General features: G+C 37.9%; 1 protein-coding gene across 3 annotated transcripts in view; it reads left to right on the forward strand.

Annotated features, from left to right (window-relative positions):
- The first annotated feature begins 2,499 nt into the window (after positions 1-2,499).
- The window catches only part of IPO8 (importin 8), a 79,646-nt gene continuing 59,211 nt past the window's right edge, over positions 2,500-22,934 (forward strand). The window contains exons 1-5 of one of the 3 annotated variants that reach the window (XM_055394442.2): positions 2,500-2,793; positions 6,944-7,025; positions 13,924-14,080; positions 16,588-16,746; positions 17,728-17,884. In XM_055394442.2, coding sequence (XP_055250417.2) covers positions 2,710-2,793; positions 6,944-7,025; positions 13,924-14,080; positions 16,588-16,746; positions 17,728-17,884 — 639 coding nt within the window. In that variant the 5' untranslated portion in view covers positions 2,500-2,709. The remainder of the gene's footprint in view (positions 2,794-6,943; positions 7,026-13,923; positions 14,081-16,587; positions 16,747-17,727; positions 17,885-22,934) is intronic. The other 2 variants (XM_055394441.2, XM_055394443.2) reach the window with 2 other exon arrangements.

A 22,934-nucleotide genomic window follows, 5' to 3' on the forward strand; every position in this document is an offset into this window, starting at 1 on the left:
CACTTTCACAGCATCATCTTTCAAGATTTGAAATAGCTCAACTGGAATTCCATCACCTCCACTAGCTTTGTTCATAGTGATGCTTCCTAAGGCCCACTTGACTTCACATTCCAAGATGTCTGGCTCTAGGTCAGTGATTACCTTAGATAGCAACTAAGGGATTAGTGTTCATTTTTTGTTGGTAGTTTTAGTGGAAGAAATGAAGGCAGAAGCCTAGGAATAACAGATTGAAGCAAAGTAAGGAAGCTGAGATAAGGAAATGAATACCATTTTTTGGAAAAGGATGAACAATAGAGAGTATTATTTCAAAAAGACTTTTAAACTATATTTACGGAAATATTTTTAGACTGAGGTTGAATCAGTTAAGAGAAAGAGGTTGAAAATAGAGGAAAAATGTTTCACAAATTGTCAACCATAAGTGTAATAATACTCAAAATTCATTTTAATGAAAAATATATAGTGTTTTGTGGAGCAAGGTCCCAGGGGAATGGGAGATTAGGTTCAGATTGGAGGCAAGGAGGTGTAAAGCAGGGTATAGTGGAAGTGAAGTTGCTCAGTCATTTCCAACTCTTTATGACCTCATGGACTGTACCCTGCCAGGTTCCTCCGTCCATGGCATTTTCCAGGCAAGAATACTGGAGTGGGTTGCCATTTCCTTCTTCAGGGGACCTTCCCCACCCAGGGACTGAACCCAGGTCTCCTGCACTGCAGGCAGACTCTTAACCCTTTGAGCTAACAGGGAAGCTTGGTAAACAGGCTTAAAGCAGGGTAAACACATTAATTTGTATTTCAGTGATTGAGCCTGGTGGTTTTGTTCATCTTTGCAGGGCTCTGTGGAAAGAGAGGGAATTTGAGAAGAGTCTTGAGGGTTGGAACAGTTGCTGAAGTGATGCTGAGCAAAGGAAAGGAACAGGATTTTGGGGCCTAAGGAAATAACACACATTTGTAACGGTATCAGTTTTCACATTGGGTCAAGGGTAGACTTGAGAAAGGACTGAAAAGTGATTGAGTTGGAAAATAGGTGTAAAGTTGTTAAGGGAGACAGAGACTGAAGAGAAGGTCCTAAACTGAAAAGAAGATATTGGAGTTAAGATTCCAGAGGTCAAGGAGTTTTAGATTCATGAAGTCCAAGAAAGTAGGATAAGGAAATAGTGTGAAGATGAAAGGCACTATGTTTCATAAAACCTTGAGTGGTAAAGAGTTTGTAGTTGTATTTTATCTTGATATTGATGAGAAATCATCAAGGAAGGAACATGACAATATTAATCTGTAAGAAACACTACTCTATGGAAATTTAGAGAATGGGCAAAACTGGAAGCAACCAGAGACATATTAGGCACTTTTGCACCCAGCTGAAGGACGGGATCCCATTTACAGCCCCTGTAGGGGGGAGAGCAATCAGGCTGCTAAGTTTCTACCACAAAATTTCTACCTTCTTGATTGAACCCAGTTAACTGAACCATTCTGTTTCAATTATCTGCTCTGGGAAAGATCACACCTCTTCAGATGTATTTTGCCCACAATCATCTTTACAAGTGTAATTAAACTTTTTCTGAGTAGCCTCAGGAACAACTAGCTCCTTAATATGTTTATGCCATTGAAATTTTGGGGCCAGATATGGCCACAGTGGGTGGAGACAGCATGACGTTTCTTGCCTTTCACTACTTTTCTGAGAAGATTTGGAAATTTTTCACAAACTTTAGGCATATAGTTTCTCTGATCTGGAACAGTTACTTTATATTTTTTTGTTTATGTTTGTCTCTTCTATCACACTGTAAGTTCCTTCATAGTAACCTTCATTGAATTAATTTTGTTACAGTGTGATACCTAAGTATCTTGGTACTCTGGCTGAAAAATACATGTTTAAAAAACATTCAGGATATGAGTGAGTGAGTGAATGAACGAATAATGGCTCCCACAGAGACAGCCTTGCGCTAGTGGTAAAGAGCCTGCCTTTCAATGTATGAGACATAGGAGATGAGGGTTCAATCCCTGGCTAGGGAAGATTCCTTTGGAGGAGGGCGTGGCAACCCACGCCAGTATTCTTGCCTGGAGAATCCCAATGGACAGAGGAGCCTTGTGGGTACAGTCCATAGGGTCGCACAGAGTTGGACACGACTGAAGCGACTTAGCACGCACGCAGATGATCTCAGATGTAATACCCAAAGAATTTCCAGACTAATAAAAAGTGCCATTCCACCCATATGTGCTTAATTTGGAAGCAACTGTAAACAGACAGTTGCTTGCGAGCTCGGTTCCCCCGAAGGGAAAGGGCAGGAAGTTCTTTTCCGCAGAGCAGCACGACAACCGCCTGCTGGAGCTAGTGAGCTCGGTTTCCCTGCTGGGAAGAAGCCGAGAGCAGTTTCCGTACAGCAGCATGGTGGCCGCTAGAGGGGGCGGCCATAGCGGCATGCCCGGGGGAAGAGGCCGCCGTAAAGGAGGCGCCGTTTCCTCTTCTTCCTTCTCCCGCCTCCCACCGGCTGTCGTAAAAGGGTGAATGGAGAGCGAGTTGTGGGGGGTAGAAAGGGAGGACAAGGGGCGCGGAGTCAGAGTGGCGCAGCAAGTGGCTGCAGGTGGCGACGGTGGCGGGGGGTGAGGAGTGAGGTAGTTCCAGGGGTCGCGGAGGAGGAGGCTGAGGGGGTCAAGACAAAAACTAAAGCGGCAGTCTGGCCTACTGGTCCGGGGGCCGCGCAGCCCCCGCCTGGGGAGATGGACCTCAACCGGATCATCCAGGCGCTGAAGGGCACCATCGACCCGAAGCTGCGGATTGCGGCCGAGAATGAACTCAACCAGGTGAGGATTGGGCGCCCGCCGCCTCGCCGGGCTCTCCCTCTCCGGCGCCCCTGCTCTCCACCCCCGCCCGGGCCCCGACCCGGGACCCCGGGCCCCGGACCTCAGCGCGTCTCTCGGCCGGTCCCGCCCCCGCCGCCGCCCGCGGGTCCGGTGGTGCAGCACTCCCTGGGTCTTTTCTCAACGGCTCACGCACCTGTTGGCCACCTTTGCATCTTTCCCTGTCGTTTTTCTTCCCGGTGCAGTTTGCTCAGCTCGCCTGGTCCGCAGAAAGAAGCTTTAGCAAGCTCTGCTAGTGTTTTCGGGATGTGATTTCTTTTCCTTAAGTACGCCGAGTTGGTGGGAAAATTCACTTAAAATTCAAATCTGAGTTCTTTTTTCCTGCAGACCCAGACATTTTTAGGTGTTGCTGTGGGAAACCCTGTCCGTTCACCTGCTTCTGTGGGGTTGGCAGGACCAGTTTAGACGCTGAGTGGCAGAGTTTGTTAGCGCTGGGGAAATGCTGGCGGAAGAGTGCTTTGGAGAAGAATAGGCAGTATTTAGTGGTGGTGCTTTGCGAAAGCCACGCCGAATAGTAAGAGTTTGTAGAGGTTTTTTAAAAAACGGTAAAATGTGTGAGACTTTCTTTTATCCCCTTTCCTTTATTCTTGGTAACTAGCTTTGACCTTGTTCCAGCAATATCACCGACACTGCCAAATTTAATGATCCCAAACTCTACATTGTATTTTCCTCCTCACCTGTAAGAATGAATCGTAAACTTATAACTACAAAGTACGAATTAAGGTCTATCCCCAGGATAGAGTGACAGGTTTGAGGTTGCGGTAATCCTTAAAATGTAAAGGAATATACCTGAATTAGTGGTTCTCAAAGTGCTGCCCAGAATGAGCAACGTCAACATCATTTGGGAACTTGTTGGATATGCAAATTATGGGGCTTCACTCTAGACTTAAGGAATTAGAACTTCTGGGGATGGGGCCCATTTGTTTTTTAATTAACTAGCTAGGTAATTCTGTGATTCCTAAGTGTGAGAATGACTGTCCTAAGTAAGTGTGTCGTAGGTTTTCCCGGGATGAACTTGACTTTGAAGTGCAGATATCTCTTGTGAATCTTTGAAAGAGATTGTTTTAATGGGACATCTTGGTGGAGTTAAGTGTGAATCCAGGATGAGAGAGTGAAAATAACCGACTCTGGAGAGAAGGTTGAGTTCAACTGACGCCTATAGGGAGGGTATTGGTGCTTCAAAGAGAAAAGGACTCTCTCTCAAAATAGGGGACAGTTAAGGTCAGTACCTGTCCCAGGCTTTGCAGAGTAAAAGTACTACGTGTTGCTTAGTTGGAAGAGTAGTAATCCAGGCGTTGGTTAGGAGGAACAAAGCAAGAGCTGAACTTGCATTCTGCTAGTATGAACAGGGGAGTTGGCCTGTTTATGACCCCCTTCTCTTCCCAATGTGGCCAGATGTTATTTTGATAGTGTGGACAGGGATCATATCTTTTCTCTCTTGTTGTACTGCTCTGCCTCTGTTAGCCTATGCTTGTGTTGTTTCTGAGTCATCAGTATGTTAAGTGCAGCTGACTCTATAGAAGTGGAAAGGGAAGGTGGAAAACCTACAGAACTGCAAGAGATATTTAGGACCCCATACCCTTTTCTTTGTGGTGTGTGCATGCTTAGTTGCTCAGTCCTTTCTGACTCTTTGCCACCCTATGGATTGTAACCCACCAGGCTCCTCTGTCCATGGGATTCTCCAGGCAAGAATACTGGAGTGGGTTGCCAAGGCCTCCTCCAGGGGATCTTCCCAGGGATCAAAACAGTGTCTCTTAGTGCATTGGCAGGTCGGTTCTTCACCACTAGCGCCACCTGGGAAGCCCCTTTGTTTGTGATATTTCAGTCCAAATCCATACCAGCCTAACTCTGCCCTGCCCCATATCCACCTCATTACAGACCACAACTACCTCTGCAACTTCTAAAAGTAGCTTATTGCTGTGTCGCTCATTTAGCATTTATATTTAGTATAATATAATGCTTTGGATTGTAATATGCTCCAAGTATTCTTTTGAATTGTAAGTAGAAGACCAAAGTGTAATGTCGCATAACCTTTTAATAAATATGGTTTTAATGCCACATTTTGTATACTTTATCCTATACCACCACTGTAATATCCTTCCTTGTTGGATAAACCAGTGGGTATGAAACTCCAATACTTTGGCCACCTCATGCGAAGAGTTGACTCACTGGAAAAGACTCTGATGCTGGGAGGGATTGGGGGTGGGAGGAGACAGGGATGACAGAGAGTGAGATGGCTGGATGGCATCACCGACTTGATGGACATGAGTTTGAGTGAACTCCGGGAGTTGGTGATGGACAGGGAGGCCTGGCCTGCTGTGATTCATGGGGTCGCAAAGAGTCGGACACGACTGAACTGAACCTACCACAAGTGATTAGGGTTCAGCTCATTTATTTTAGTGGCTGAACAACAGAGTATATTTTGAATTATCTTATAATTGTTGTTCCTTTCATCCTCTATAAACTACAGAATCTTAAATTTTTGTATATGAAGTAAATTCTTTATCTGTAATTGAAACCACTAAGTTGTGTCTGACTCTTTGTGACCCCAAAGGACTGCAGCATGCCAGGCTTCCCTGTCCTTCACTGTCTCCCAGAGTTGCTCAAATTCATGTCCATTGAGTCAGTGATGCCATTTGACCATCTCATTCTCTGCCACCCTCTTCTCCTTTTACCTTCAGTCTTTTCCAATGAGTCTCTTGAGGCTCTTCCCATCAGGTGGCCAAAGTATTGGAGCTTTAGCTTCAGTCCTTCCAATGAATATGAAAAGAATCAATATTTTAAAGATACCAATTTTCTCCAGTTTTTTTATTGAATGTTTATCTCAATGAATTTTATTATAAATAATAGGAAAGGTGATAAATTTTAAAAAAGGAGTGGTGTGCATAAACCTAGTGATGCACTGAAAGGGATGCCACCATAAATCCAGGTTCTAGGGAGGAGGTAAGCAGAACAGACTCCTTGTGATGTTGTCTGGCTTAGTCTCACTGAGAATTTATGAGTCTTTTCTGGGACTGTCAGCAGGCAAGGCCAAGGGTAAGCTCTGGGAATGTGGCAGGCCTGTAATGTGGTCCAGGTACTAGACATATGGAGGGAATATGATCAGAAGGAATATGCTGCTTGCTTTCTCTCTTTTTTGCATCTATAGTCACCATGGCCAAACTGAGGAGTAGGTCAGAGTAAAACATGTCTGTGGGGAGAAATGGCCCAGGCAGTAGACACTTCATCAGTGCAGGCTCACTTGGGCACTGCTAAGTTTAAAAGATGCTCTGGCATCAGAGCGCAGCTGGTGACAGAGCTCTCAACCCTGTCTCTTGAGGTACATACACTGTTGCAATCTGGACTGGCTTATGCACAGCCATTGTTCATTTTCTCTGTTGGATCTCTCATTTTCTGGAGCCCATGTTTTCTTTTCATCAAAAGTACTAACAAAATTGAAGCACAAATAAGCTGGAAAGAAACACTTGTATAAGTCACTCGCCTGGAAAACTGCATTGACAGAGGAGCCTGGCGGACTACAGTCCATGGGGTTGCAAAGAGTCAGACATGACTTAGCAACTGAGCACAATATATGAGTCAAATAAAAATTTGAAACTTGAAATTTATAAAATAGCTCCTAGAATTTATTAAAAATAAAACAAATATTCCTTTTACAGAAGAGTGAGGGGAATAAAGAATTTGTGGAAGAAAACAAATAGCCAACCAACAGGAAAAAAATTCAAGCTAGAATAAGTGTAATTTAAAATATGAATAAGGATGAAAAGTTTTGAAGGAATGATAATGCTAATCTCTATATCAGATAGATGGGCACACATAAAATCTACTGTGGGAAGCAAGAATTACTACACCCTTTCTGGAGAATATTTTGACAATATATGTCTAAAAAGACATAAAAGTGTTCTTACTCTTTTATTCATTGATTTATTCTAAGTAAATTTTTTTGTATTTTAGTAATCTTCATTGTGTTTTGGAGAGTTTCTTTTCCTTTAAAAGTTTTTCTTTTGTTTGGACAGGAATGTATTCAGGAACAGGTGCTGACAGTTATTCACTTGTATTGCCCTATTTTTAATAAAATATTTCTTTGTAATTTCAGTCTTACAAGATTATCAATTTTGCCCCCAGTCTACTTCGGATTATAGTGTCTGAGCATGTGGAATTCCCAGTGCGCCAGGCAGGTGAGTTGGTTTTATTAGTCCTTTATAAGATTATTTATGGGTAAAACTAGAACTAGAGTTTTATTTCGTTTCTAAATATCTGCTTTCTTTGAAAACATAGGAAACATGCATGATTTATTTCTCATGGCTTGAAAACTGACTCTCTTTTTCCCTGGAAATTTAGAGGTTCATACGGAGCTTTTAAATCTTCCATAGCTTTTTCTGTCCTCTTCTCCCTTCTAGCCATTAATACAGTTCCTTTTCTCTATAACTTTGGCATTTTTCTTCTTAGCTTATTCAGTTTTAATAGCTTTATCTCCCTAATTTTTAATGATTCCTGGTGGCTTTGCCTTTAGACCCATAGATTAACACCATGAATTTGTGTATATGAATTTGGCTCTATTTCATGTGTCAGATCATGGAGGGGGAAGGTTTGCACAGGTGTTCCTAATCGCATGATGGGAAGCAGAACTTTTGGTATAAACGTGAATCTTACTTTTGGGTCTGTGGATCTTAGGGTAGTTCCTTGATGTTTTTTTATTCTTCTCCTTCCTTTTTTAAATGAACTGGTCATTAGAAACCAGAAAGTTAAAAATGGAGCATGAAGAGTCCTGGAAAGAAAATAATTTCAAGTGAAGGGGATAAAATGACAATAGCTAATTTATAAGTATATGATTGAAGAGACTTTTAAAAAATTATGTGATATATACTCATAAATAAATTTGGCAATATAGAAAAATACACAGAAAAAAGTAAAAAAAATTACCCTATATCCATTACTCAGAAATGACTCATCATTAACATTAGGTGACCATTACTTTGTGCATGTGTTCAGATAGAAGGATAAATGAACCATTTTATAGAAATGGAATTATACTCTACATGCTGATAAAAATATTTAGTCTTACTTGAACATAACAGAATAAAGTAGAGAATCATTAAATTTTGGAAAAATATGTATGATTTCCTAAACGATCCCTTTGTGGTTAAATTATCTTATGAAAAAACTATGGAAAAACGTTCATGGTGGAATTATTTTTACTTTAATAAGGTTTATGAGACTTCAGTGTAAGGTTTTTGAAATCACAATTCTTAGTTTAATGTTTGTTTTATAAAATAGGGCTGTTTTGAAACCACATTTTGCTAAATGGAACTTACTTTAATAACCTAAGTGTTTATAGGGCCATTGTGAATTTGCTATAAAGCTTTGCAATAGAAATAGTATTTTTAAGGATCCTAAAGCAGTTTATTAAATTAATAAGTCTTATTTATATGACATACAACTATTTTAAAAAAACAGAATTTATATTATTAGATTGCTCTTGAACCTACCCTGAGAGATAGCTACTATCAACTTTGGTGCATGGTTCTCTAATTCTTTTTCTGTAGACATGATGATTTTATTTTTATTTATTTTTTTATGTGAACTCTTTTTTTTAAATTTATTTATTTTAATTGAAGGCTAATTACATTATTGTATTGGTTTTGCCATACACTGACATGAATCTGCCCCGGGTGTACATATGTTCTCCATCTTGAACCCCCCTCCTACCTCCCTCCCCATCCCATCCCTCTGGTTCATCTCAGTACACCAGCCCCGAGCATCCTGTATCATGCATCGAACTTGGACTGGCGATTCGTTTCACATATGATAATGTATATGTTCCAATGCCATTCTCCCAAATCATCCCACCCTCACCCTCTCCCACAGAGTCCAAAAGACTGTTCTATACATCTGTGTCTCTTTTGCTGTCTCATATACAGGGTTATTGTTATCATCTTTCTAAATTCCATATATATGCGTTAGTATACTGTATTGGTGTTTTTCTTTCTGGCTTACTTCACTCTGTATAACAGGCTCCAGTTTCATCCACCTCATTAGAACTGATTCAAATGTATTCTTTTTAATTGCTGAGTAAGATATGCTGATTTTAAAAAGTAATAAAAATCCGTTTGTACTACACATGCTATTTTGTAATTTCCTTTTTTTTTTCCATTTAACCATATACCCTTGGGAGATCATTCCATGTCAGTGCACATACCTATATACTTCATTCTTTGTAACAATTATTTAGTATTTCTTTTTTTTTAAAGAGAAAGTATATTTCTGAGATTTCCATACTCCCATTCCTCTATATATTCTTTTTTTTTTTTAAAAAATTTGTTTTTGTTTGGAGGATAATTGCTTTATAATGTTGTGTTGGTTTCTGCTGTACAATGACATGAGTCAACTGTAAGTGTACGTATAGTCTCTTGAGCCTCCCTCCCACCCCGTTCCCATCCCACCCTTCTACGGTGCCCCCTTCTACAGAGCACTGGGCTGAGCTTCCGGTGTTATACAGCAACTTCCCACTAGCTATCTGCTTTATACATGGTAATGTATATATTTCAGTGCTATTCTCTCAGTTTGTCCCATCCTCTCCTTCTGTATTTCTTTGCATTAGAACTTCCATAGTGTATTTAAGCAATCTGATACTGGTGGGCATGTCCCTTATTGCCCCTTTTTATTGTTTTTGTTAGAGGCAATGCTAAAATGAACATCCTTGAACACATATCTCTGGATACTAGTGGGACTATTTTCATAGGATGAAACAAATGGAAATGCTACGTTAATGATATTAACAATATTAACATTTACAATTTTGAATCTTATCACCAAGTTGCATTTGCTTACTTTCTCTATCCACGATACATTAGAATGCTGGGTTTCCCATATCCTTACCAGTTCTGTACAATTTTGAATCTTAATAACTTAGGTAATTAAGTTTTGATATAAGATGTAATTAGCATTTAAAAGCACTTTTTATTTATAATTTATGTAGATTTTAAATCTGTTAGCCACAGGACAGAATTTCTCTTGGTTGTTGATCATGTCCTAATTTATTAGGACAACTTTTTACTTTACTTTTATTATACAGTCTGTGTATATACTGAGTAGAAGTCTACATTATAATTATCCTAAATTTAAGTGCCATTTATAAATTTTCTCTTCTATTCAGCCTAGTATTAGAATACAACGATACCCCAAGAATCATGGTGACCCTCAGACAATTTATCATTTTAGCATGAGATTTAAAACAGAATGTGTGATCTTTGATTTTAAAAAAATCAGCCTCTTTGTAAAAGTTATGCTATAATATTAAGTGGAAAGACATGGTTCTGTGAAATATTCAGTTCTTGATTTTTTTGCTTGTGGGCAATTAATGGCATCTGGTCCCATCACTTCATGGGAAATAGATGGGGAAACAGTGGAAACAGTGTCAGACTTTATTTTTTTCGGCTCCAAAATCACTGCAGATGCTGATTGCAGCCAGGAAATTAAAAGACGCTTACTCCTTGGAAGGAAAGTTATGACCAACCTAGAGAGCATATTGAAAAGCAGAGACATTACTTTGCCAACCAAGGTCCGTCTAGTCAAGGCTGTGGTTTTTCCCGTGGTCATGTATGGATGTGAGAGTTGGACTGTGAAGAAAGCTGATCGCCGAAGAATTGATGCTTTTGAACTGTGGTGCTGGAGAAGACTCTTGAGAGACCCTTGGACTGCAAGGAGATCCAACCAGTCCATTCTAAGGGAGATCGATCCTGGGTGTTCATTGGAAGGACTGATGCTAAAGCTGAAACTCCAATACTTTGTCCACCTCATGCGATGAGTTGACTCACTGGAAAAGACTCTGATGTTGGGAGGGATTGGGGATGGGAGGAGACGGGGACGACAGAGAATGAGATGGCTGGATGGCATCACCAACTCGATGGACATGAGTTTGAGTGAACTCCGGGAGTTGGTGATGGATAGGGAGGCCTGGCGTGCTGTGATTCATGGGGTCGCGCAGAGTCGGACACGATTGAGCGACTGAACTGAACTGAACTGAATATTCTTGCTATTATCAAGAAAGCTTGTTAGTGAGTGTACTTTAGTACTTTACTTGTAAGAAATATGAAATAAATGTAATATTTTGATATTTGCAAGCTAAACAAGATAAATTTGGATGTTTGCTCCACTGTTTTCCTTTTGATTGGTAAGCTTAGTAGCATTATCAAGGTGTTAACCTCAGTGTTTCAGAATATAGAACCTAGAAATTAACAGGAAGTTGCTTGATTAGTTCAGAAGCACTTCAGGATGCTCTTCTGTTAAAACTCATGGGTCTTATTTGTAGGAAACTCTATGGCTCTTACTCAGAATCTATTTAATCGTGTTTTAGATATAATTTACACACTTCATCACCTTATTTCTTAGCCTTTACCAGATTAAAGTAATAACAAGAGAGAGAAGGGGAGAAGGGCTACCAAATTACTATGAAAAATAGAAAAACTTAGAAACATCAACTCAAAAAGCATAGCATTCCGCTTCCCTAAGTTTCACTGCATCCTTTCCACTCTGATGTTATAGAACCCAGTTGATCTGTATGGTGGTGGCTCTGGGTCCAGAACATAGAGCATACATGATGATTCATTGTGTTTCAAAAGGGGAGAAATGCGTAAATGTTTTAAAGTTAATTTCAAACTTAAGATGCTTGAAGTTATAAGTAGATTTTGCAGAAAAACAAATTTTAATACTTAATTTCTTTATGAATGAATTAAGATATTTGTATTTACTTAGCTCTGGCATATGGTTAGAAAGACATTTGAATTAAATGATTAAAGGGATATTTTTAGATTATTGGTAGAGTTTCAGTTATTTTTGGTATTTTCCCTTCATTATCTTTAGTAATCCATGATTATAAGCATAATTAATATTCTATTTTCAAATTATTACATTAAGTTGAGTTTTATTTTAACTAACTGCATGTTTCTTGCAACTTATACAGTTGGTCAGTGTCTTTTATATAGGTCATCTCTTATGGTGTCCCAGAATAAAAGTATTTTTAGTTATAAAATTAATAGCATTTAATGAATAAATTATGAATAGGTCCATGATTTTACCATGTCTGTATCTTTGCTGTCTGAAAGTTGCTTTTTATTTTCAAGACTAGTTCTGTAGGGATTAAAATGGCATTGTGATTTTTCTTTTTGCAAAGATTAATCTCATGAAATTAGTCTGAACTGCTGACAGGTTGGACCATATTCTAAGATCATTTATTCATTTTTTCCAACAGTTTGTGTATTTTTATTGCCGATGACGGTTACATAATAAAATAAGTATACTGGGGTAAACGATGGTACTTAGTCCAGAGTCTGTGTGGTCTGACTTAATAAGACAAAAACCCAAACTGTCACACATAGGCACATTTCTCTCTCTCTCCTGCCTCCCTCCCCCGGCCCCCGCTTTCTCCCTTTCCCTCTCTCTTTCACTGTCTCAAATAATTTTTGTTTTTATCCTAAAAAATGAAAGTCTTGGGTGAAATTGTCTTTTTCAGACCTTTGTTGAATCAAAACTAATGAAAGAGGAGCTTATAGGATATCAGGTTCATAATTTCATTGGATTTCTGTTGTATTACAGCAAATGTAGAACATGTTTTGGTTTAGTCTTTGTGGTGTAATGCTTTTATGAGCCAGTTTAGCTTATGTTAAAATTGAGATGAAGGGAGGAGTGGGGAAGAGGGAGAGGAGAAACTTAAGGGAAGACAGTTATAATGCTTTGCAAGTCATCTCTCTTTATTTTTATATTTTATGTATAGGCACTGGCAAGCCACTCCAGTACTCTTGCCTAGAAAATCCCATGGATGGAGGAGCCTGGTAGGCTGCAGTCCGTGGGGTCGCTACTGAGCGAGTTCACTTCCACTTTTCACTTTCACACATTGGAGAAGGAAATGGCAACCCACTCCAGTGTTCTTGCCTGGAGAATCCCAGGGACGGGGGAGCCTGGTGGGCTTCCATCTATGGGGTCGCATAGAGTCGGACACGACTGAAGTGACTTAGCAGCAGCAAGAATATGACATTATAAAAACATGTATTCCCAGTGCTCAGCTGGGTTGGTGAGAAAGCTTTGCATTCCCTGTCAGAACTCTGTAGCAGTATATTAGCTTCTTTCAGAAGTCTTTTGTTAAATGTTACTGCTGCTGCTGCTAACTCGCTTCAGTCTTGTCCGATTCTGCGACCCCATAGACGGCAGCCCACAGGCTTCCCCCTCCCTGGGATTCTCCAGGCAAGAACGCTGGAGTGGGTTGCCATTTCCTTCTTTCAATGCATGAAAGTGAAAAGTGCAAGTGAAGACTCTCAGTTGTCTCCGACTCTTAGCTACCCCGTGAACCACAGCCTACCAGGCTCCTCCATCCATGGGATTTTCCAGGCAAGAGTACTGGAGTGGGTTGCCATTGCCTTCTCCCTGGTAAATGTTGAAAATAATTTAAAAAAAAGGAACCAAATCATTGATGATTGTACTTTGATAGAAATAAACAGATGAGAGATTTCCTGAGATTTTCCAAAAATATTTGAAAGCTAATGTTCTTTTCTCTATTTGCAAGTGGCAAATGTTTCTGAAGGGTTAGATAATAATTACCAATACTATAAAAAGCATACAGATTTCAAAATGGTAGTGTGGGATGATAATACCCAGTGAAAGAAAGAGAAAAAGCAATCTATGTGAAGGGCTGTAGAATTTCACCTGTTGTCAGTTCAGTATTGGGCATTATGAACAGTATGACTTTCATGATCAGAAAATTTTTTAGTAGAGTTGCATTTAGACCATTTTGTATTTAGTATATAGGTTCATACTTGAGTTCCTAGGTCATTTTTCTGTCATGTAAACTCTGGAGCTTTATTTAATGAGATGTTTTCTGCTTAGGTTTACTTTACTAGCTAAAGAGAAACTTTAAATTCTTATTCATTTTCCCTTCTCCATTTGGCTATTTGTAAGAGTTTCCATTTTTGCTGGGTGTCATATTTAGCATTGAAGGGTTTAGCCTTTCATGCTCTGCAAGGCTAAATGAAAGCCATCTTTTCAATACTGCTACATTAGCTTTTTTTTTTTCCTCTAATTTAGCTGCCATTTACTTGAAGAACATGGTGACACAGTACTGGCCGGACCGAGAACCTCCGCCAGGAGAAGCAGTATTTCCATTCAACATTCATGAAAACGATCGCCAGCAAATACGTGATAATATTGTGGAAGGAATAATTCGGTCTCCAGATTTAGTGAGGTACTTTATACTATATCTGTGTGCTTTGTGGGAAGCACAGACTATGTGGATGGGGGAGATTAGATTTAATCATCAGCCTCGTTTGTTTTTTAAAAGCGATATAAGGTAATGAAGATGGTCACTCAAAGAATACAGTTTTAATTATTTGTTTTTGCATTTGTAATTCTTTGCTTATATATATATATATATATAGTTTCTTTTTTTTTGGCTGCATCATGTGGCATGTGGGATCTTAGTTCCCCAACCAGGGATCAAACCCATGCCCCCTGCAGTGGGAAAGGAGGAAATCTTAACCACTGAACCTCCAGAAAGTCCTTGCCTCAAAATATTTTGGAAAGGATTTAGTTACTATAAGTAGCCACAAAAAGAGTTAAGGCAAACATGTAACTAAAACTGTTGTGTAGATCCCTGTATGTAAATAACCTATGTTCTCAGTTAGAGCCCTTGACTTTTCACTATTTGCTTTTCTTTTCCCTGATACAGGGAAATTGACTTCTGGGGGTTTTAATTTACCACTTTTGTAATACTCTACCTATCTTTTTATTCATTTTTGTGAGCTGAGCATCTGTTCCTTTGAAGAAGATAGGATGGAAAAAGTATAAACTGGAAGTATCTCTGTTTTTTTAAATTTAGATTAGCTGCTGTAGAGTTCAGTAGACTTTCTATGGTGATGGAAATCTGTATCCATACTGTCTGATCCTTAGTCATGTGGCATAGAAGCCAGTGGAGTACTTGAAATATGGCTAGTGTAACTGAGGAACTGAATTCCTAATTTAATTATATAACTGGTGGCTGCCCTTATTGGATAGCACAACTATAGAGTCAAAAAAATTATGCAATCTTAAAATAGGAAAAACAAATTCTTTTCAACATGAGAGAGTGTATAGGTTTCTTTAGGAAAGGCAGGAGGGAAATAGATGAATCTGAGGTAGGGAAATGAAATTAACTTCAAGAGATTAGATATAACTTTATCCCTGAGTGTGACAAGCATTGAACTCCTCTTTGTATAGTTGTTTCATTAAGAGGAGAAAGGAGGTGTACTGATGAAGGAAATTTGTCTTTATTCTTGTTGGTTGCCCACATGCCTGTCTGGCACTGGCTTCCCTGTGGTACCATCATGTGTCCATTTCTTGGCAAAATCTTTACATTTTTAAATCTCTCTGAATCTTGCAAGCAATGCTTCTACACAGTAATATATGAAAGGATGGCTGTTCATAGACATCCTTTGCTTGGCTTGGAATGAGAAAGGATTAAGAGGGTCAACCTGAAGATGAAATTAAAAAAATGAAAAGTTTCAGTTTTACTGAATACAGATATGATCTATTGGTTGTTTAGGAACAGCTGCTGGTGGCATAGGAGGTTATCTTTATTATGAGATAGTTCTTTGTGGCTTTGCTTCTTTTATGTCCTGAAGGCTTAACTGTAACCACTCTTAAATAAATATTCTCAAAGTTTATTTAAAAGTACTGCAAAGGGTCTTTTGCAGACAGATTTGGAGACAGAAGGAAAAGGCATTATTTTGTTTGTTACATTTCAGTGAATTCAAGTTATTGGCTGTTGAACTGAATACATATCTTTTTCTTGGCATGGTGGAATCCTAATTTAGCTTGATTCACTTTCTGACCATTCGCAGGTGACCATTTAAGGACACAATGAGAGTTTGCAGGAGAGAAATTTTTTCCCCCACTTTCTTTTCAGTTGTGACTGGGATCCAGTTGAAATGATTACTGACCTAAGTGTTAGGAGATCACATCTTTTATCACTTAGCTTTGTGGTTTTATTGAAGATATTTGTTTCTTTTTTTTCTGTTTTATGTCTTGCCTGTTGCTTTTTTTCTATGTTTCTTTGGAAATAGCTCTTAACATTCCCCTTCAGGAATTTGCAGCTATTACTTGGTACTTTGTATAAAGTTTAGGATCTAAGGAAGTTTTGATAGGTGCAAAATACTGCATGACTGGAATTGCTGATTACTGATTCCAGACTTTGGCTCATGGAGATGCTTCCCACTGTTACGTAGGCTTCCGTTTTACTTACTGTGACCATTTTTAGGTTAAGTTTATCCAGTTGAAATAATAAAATACTTTTTTGTTTTATTTCCCTGTAGGATATGATAACAAAAATACAAAATATGACAAGGTGGGAAATTTTATAAAGAGCTCGGGTTGATTCATTGTCTTTTTTTTTTTTTGGAGAATTTTTTATGAATTTATTAAATTTTTCTTTTCTTTCTTTTTTTTTTTTTTTACAAAACTTATCTTTAGGATAAGACCATTTAAAAGATTTGATACATTTTAGGCAGTCACTCATTCTGTTTATTTTCAGTAAGTTTAAGTTACTGAGGAGGTGTTTTTTAAATAGGACCATTCTTTTTCTTATCACCCTAGATAAAAAACTATATAATGTAGATAAATAGGAATCAAAAGTGCTTTTGTGTACAGTACTAGAGGTCTTTGAATCCTGATATTTATAACTACTTAGATTGTGGACTTTTTTCCCCCACCTTATAGAGTCCAGTTAACAATGTGTCTCCGTGCCATCATTAAATACGATTTCCCTGGTCACTGGCCAGCGGTAGTCGACAAGATAGACTATTACTTGCAATCACAGAGCAGTGGAAGCTGGCTTGGCAGTTTGTTATGTCTATATCAACTGGTGAAGACATATGAGTAAGTTGATTTCTATTGGCTGAAGATACCAGCCTTGTGTTACTTAGAAAGAATTACATTGCATAGAGGGGTCTGCTGTGGGTGTTGTGCAGAATCAGGTTAGTTTGGGAAATGTTGGATTAAACACAGATGTGGTAATTTACTACAGTTTTTCAAAGAATCTTTAATCTGCTAATGTGTTAATCTTTCAGGCAGTGCTTCTCAAACTTATTTGTTAGTTTCAGAGGACCATTTATTTAACAGCTTTCCTTGGAAATTTTGTTGGAGAGGTACCTTAACATTTGTCTTCAAGTGAGCACATTATTAAGTAAACCAAACATTTACCTTTTTGGATGCAAGGTAGAAAATGTTCAAGTTTCTTTGCTAGTGAGTTTCGTTTCTATAAGAATTGCTTGGAAAGTGTGGGACTAGTGTTACGTTTAATAGCATTGCTTTCTAGTTTCGAATTGCTGCTCCTGCATACAAAGTTCTGCAGTCCTCCTTTTAAAATGATTTTTAGAGAATATTTTAGACTTATACCTATAAAGTGATCTAAGAGCACATAAATTTGTAAACTATTTTAACTTCTCAATATACGGTATAGACAACTGTTTTTTCTACCACATTATTTGTTATATAATAGGAATATCTATTTAAGCTGGCATATCAGCCTGTATTTTGTGGCAAGAATTGTGGTATGATGAAAATTAATTTAAGTACTAGAAAAATTGATTTAGGAACGTTCCAAAGCTGTTTTTGATTATTTGAATTAGTCCAACTCTTTCTAAAAAGATTTTAGGTATTCTGCCTGAAACAGGGATGTACTTTTTCAGAGTTTCTCTCAGGTTTATTCTAACAATCCAAAGTGAAATGTAATACAGTGTTTGGAAAGTTATTGTTTTAGTTTTATATAGTTTAGAATTACTGTTATTCATTCATTGTGTATAGCTTTTTTGTGGGGGGAGAAATTATTGTTCTCTTGTTTTGTCTTTGCTCATGTAGATATAAGAAAGCAGAGGAAAGAGAACCTCTTATAGCAGCAATGCAAATATTTCTGCCTCGTATTCAGCAACAAATCATGCAGCTCCTTCCTGATTCCTCACATTATTCTGTATTAATACAGAAACAGATTCTGAAAATCTTTTATGCACTTGTGCAGGTAAGTTTCTATAGCAGAAGACAAATTTGATGTCATGTATTTCTGCCTGGCACATCGGAAGTGCTCAGTAAGTGTCAGTTATTATTTATTGTTGAAAATTACATATTATATATTCTCACATGTATTTCTTAAAAAAAAAAATCCTTATGAGAGAACAGACTTAGAGAGGTCAACTTAATTGTCCAACGTTATCTGAGTGGCAGAGCTGAGATTCCGTGGCCATGTGTCTTTCACCCCAGTGTCTGAAGTTTGAGTATGGAAGAAACAAGGCAGTTAACTGTCCTAAAACCTGATGATTTGACTAATCTGTCCATAGCATTCTGCCTGTAGATTAGTTATAGGAGAGGAGAAAGGAAAAGAAGAGAGTTCTTTTTTTATTGAGAAATCATAATGATGGTAGTTTGTTTGCATTTGACCCAATTTAAAGCTAACAAATGAGATTGAGTGACTTATTTACCTTCATTTAAAAATTTTCTTTTTCTTATTTGAAAGCTATAATGAACATTAATATGGAATGTTTTAAATATAAAAATATTTAAAATTTAATCCTCGAAAGGCTTGGGTAAGATATTTAGATCTGGGTAGAGAAAGAATAATTGCTGTCAGTTTAAACTATTTGAATGATGAATGGATTAAAGCTTTATTTCATGCTTTCTTGTTAACTTAGTCATGGCAAGAGGGTAGTTTCATCAAGCTAGAGAGTCAGGATAGTTTGATTTTGTTCTTGGCTTCTGTCTGACTGAAGTACTTTTATATTGTTCTAGAATATTTCACGTTAATAAGGATTTATATTTTTAGCCTCACCTTTTAAACTTTTAATAGAGACAGTCCAGGGAGGATTTTGGTGTTTTTTTCAGCTTTGCCTTTTTTGGGGGAGTGGGAAGGGGAAAGGAGGCACCTCTGAGAAAAGAGAAGAAACTAGAATACTAAGAAAACATATTCCGTCACCTTTTTTTCCTTTTTTTAAAAGTAATAAAGTAGGAAGATGTATGATGCTTTTGTTTTTGTTTTTCTTTTCAGAAATCTTTCTCAGGAGAATCACTTTGGGGCAAACATTTTTTATTCAGTGAGATATCTTGCCATTAGACATAGTAATATCCCATTTATTCAGAGCCAGACTTCCCTTTCCCACTGGGAGAAGCATAGCCAGGAACTCTTAAGTAAGACAGAGGATGATGAAATAGTTTTCTTAAAGTCTCTACTTGGTTTGCTAAGAGAGCAAAAATCTAATTTTTTTTTCCCCTTAACGTGTATGTGCTAAAAACCTAAAAAATCCGGGAAAAAAAGCCTCATCATTTTAAACCATTTCAGTAATTTATTATGTGCTGATATAGTAATATTCTTCAGTGAGGAATCCTGGAAGCAAAAATTTAGAAGGCTTTAAGTAGCATAGTTCCAGTGTTTATGTGAGTAAAGAGTGATTGTCTATAAGGGAAAAGGCAGAAAAATTTATGTTATAAAAAGTATGATATAATGAAATTGATTTTGTCTAAGCATTTATTAAATATTTATTGTGTACAGGTTTCTTGAATATTTCATACATATTTCAGAACTCATTTGTCCAGAAGTGAACTCATTATTATCTTCCCCCCAACCCTGAGCCTGCTCCTCCTCTTTGCTCCATCTTAAAACCAACTGACCGCCCACTGCATTTAGAATAAAGTGTTAATTTCTTCACATGGCCTATAAAACCTTTCATCTCTCACCTCATCTTATACTATAGTTAACTTTAGCTTTGTTCTTTACACTCCAGCCATATGGAAATTCTTTTAGCTTCATGAGCAGGTCATGTCCTCTTGTCACTGCTGAGCCTTTAAGGCACCGTGCAACCTGGAGCACCCTCCTTCCTTCTGCCCTGGTCCACTTGTGCTCCTTCTCCATGTCTCGGCTTGCGTATCACTTCTTCCACAGAAGCTGTCTCTTCTATTAGCAGGCTGTGTTACATGGTCCTCATGGGTGCTCTTATCAACATTGTAATGCTTTTATCTGTTCTGTTTATCACACCATATTGTAATTTTTTATTTAAATGTTTTTCCCCCCTCAATTAGAATGTAAGCTTTACTTATTATTATATCCTTAGCATGTAGCAGGTTTTGGAATGCATGGATGCAGAGGTGCTAAGCCTCATCTCCTGTAGCTCAAGGTGTAGTAGGGAGGGGAGTTGTACACTGTAATATAGTGTAGTGGACTGTGATATCATCCCACAGTGTAGACAAAATTAATTGAAAAAAGTGTTTCTTGTAGGAAAGATTTCCATTAAAGTCATTAAAATGAGTTTGCATCACAAAAAGATAATTATGGGAGGAGAAATTAAGGAAACATCCCTATTTACAACTGCATCAGAAATAATAAAATGCCTTGGAGTAAACTTATCCAAGGATGTAAAAGATCTATATTCTGAAAGCTATAAACATTGATGAAGGAGTTTGAAAACAGTACAAATAAATGGAAAGATATTTTGTGTTCTTGGATTGGCATAATTAATATTGTTAAAATGTCCATACTACCCAAAACAATTTATAGATTTACTGAAATCTCTATCAAAATATTGATGACATTTTTCACAGAGGTAGAACAGATAATTTACCAAAGACCCTGAATTGCCAAAGCAACTTTGAGAAAAAAGAACAAACTTGGAGATATCATGCTCCCTGATTTCAGACTACACTACAAATACACAGTAATCAAAACAGTATCATACTGGCACAAAAACAAGCTTATAGATCAATGGAACGGAACAGAGAACTCAGAAGTAAACCCATGTACATATAGTCAATCCATGACAAAGGAAGCAAGAATATACAGTGGAGAAAAGACAGTCCCTTCAGTAAGTGGTGCTGGGAAAACTGGATAGTCATATGTAAATGAATGAGGACATTTCCTCATATCATATACAAAAATGAAGTCAAAACAGATAAAAGACCTAAATGTAAGACCTGGAAACCATAAAACTCCTAGAAGAGAAAACAGGTAGCACATTTTGACATAAATCATAGCAATATTTTTTTGGATTTGTTTCCTAAGACAAGGAAATAATAACAAATGGGACCTAATTAAGCTTAAAAGCTTTTGCACAGCAGAAGAAACCATTGACAAAACAAAAAGACAGCCTACTAAATGGGAGAAGATATGTGCAAATGATATGAGCAATAAGGGGTTAATATCCAAAATATATAAACAGCTCATATAGCTCAATAACAACAACAAAAACCCAATTAAAAAATGGGCAGAAGAATAGACATTTATCCAAAGAAGACATATAGATAGCCAACAAGCACTTGAAAAAATGCTCAGCATTGCTTATCACCAGAGAAATGTAAATCAAAGCCATAATGAGATACTACCTCATACCCGGTCACAATACCTATCATGAAAAAATCTTCAAATAACAAATGTTGACAAGGATGTGCAGAAAGGGTAATCTTCATACACTGTTAGTGGGAATGTAAATTGGTACAGTCATAATGAAAAACTGTATGGCATTTCCTCAAGAAACAAAAAATAGGACTACTATATGGTCAGCGGTTCTACTGCTAGGTATATATCTGGAAAAAATGAAAACACTAGTTCAAAAAATATATATACCTCAGTGTTCGTAACAGTATTATTCACAATAGCCATATTACGGAAGCAACTTAAGTGTCCATCAATAGATGAATGAATGATGTTGTGTTTATGCACATGCATATACATACAATGGAATATTACTCAGCCATAAAAAGAATGAAATCCTGCCATTTGTAGCAATGTGGATGGACCTAGAGTGTTTTACACTTAGCAAAATGTCAGGCAAGGAAAGACAAGTACTATTATCACTTATATGTGGAATCTAAAAAATAAAATAGACAAGTGTATGTAACAAAACAGAAACAGATACATAGATACAGAGAATTAACTAGTGATTAACAGGAGAGGGAAGTGGGGAGGGTCAAGATGCATATGGGATTAAGAGATATTAACTACTATGTATAAAGTAAATGGAATGCAAAAGTAGGAAGTCAAGAAACACCTGGTGTAACAGGCAAATTTGGCCTTGGAGCACGGAATGAAGCAGGGCAAAGGCTAATACAGTTTTGCCAGGAGAACTCACTGGTCATAGCAAACACCCTCTTCCAACAACACAAGAGAAGACTCTACACATGGACATCACCAGATGGTCAACACCGAAATTAGATTGATTGTATTCTTTGCAGCCAAAGATGGAGAAGCTCTGTACAGTTAGCAAAAACAAGACCAGTAGCTGACTGTGGCTCAGATCATGAACTCCTTATTGCCAAATTCAGACTTAAATTGAAGAAAGTAGGGAAAACCTTGGGACCATTCAGATATGACCTAAATCAAATGCCTTATGATTATACAGTGGAAGTGAGAAATAGATTTAAGGGACTACATCTGATAGAGTGCCTGATGAACTCTGGACGGAGGTTCATGACATTGTACAGGAGACAGGGACCAAGACCATCCCCATGGAAAAGAAATGCAAAAAAGCAAAATGGTTGTCTGAGGAGGCCTAACAAATAGCTGTGAAAAGAAGAGAAGCGAAGAGCAAAGGAGAAAAGGAAAGATGTAAGCATCTGAATGCAGAGTTCCAAAAAATAGCAAGGAGAGCTAAGAAAGCCTTCCTCAGCGATCAATGCAAAGAAATAGAGGAAAACAACAGAATAGGAAAGACAAGAGATCTCTTCAAGAAAATTAGAGATACCAAGGGAACATTTCATGCAAAGATGGGCTCGATAAAGGACAGAAATGGTGTGGACCTAACAGAAGCAGAAGATATTAAGAAGAGGTGGCAAGAATACACAGAAAAACTACAAAAAAGATCTTCACTACCAAGATAATCACGATGGCGTGATCACTGACCTAGAGCCAGACATCTTGGAATGTGAAGTCAAGTGGGCCTTTGAAAGCATCACTACGAACAAAGCTAGTGGTGGTGTTGGAATTGACCTATTTCAAATCCTAAAAGATGATGCTGTGAAAGTGCTGCACCCAATATGCCAGCAAATTTGGAAAACTCAGCAGTGGCCACAGGACTGGAAGAGGTCAGTCT

This window comes from Moschus berezovskii, chromosome 6 (assembly GCF_049115385.1).
Source record: "Moschus berezovskii isolate FMDL1 chromosome 6, NW_MosBer_1.0, whole genome shotgun sequence".
Classification (NCBI taxonomy): domain Eukaryota; kingdom Metazoa; phylum Chordata; class Mammalia; order Artiodactyla; family Moschidae; genus Moschus; species Moschus berezovskii.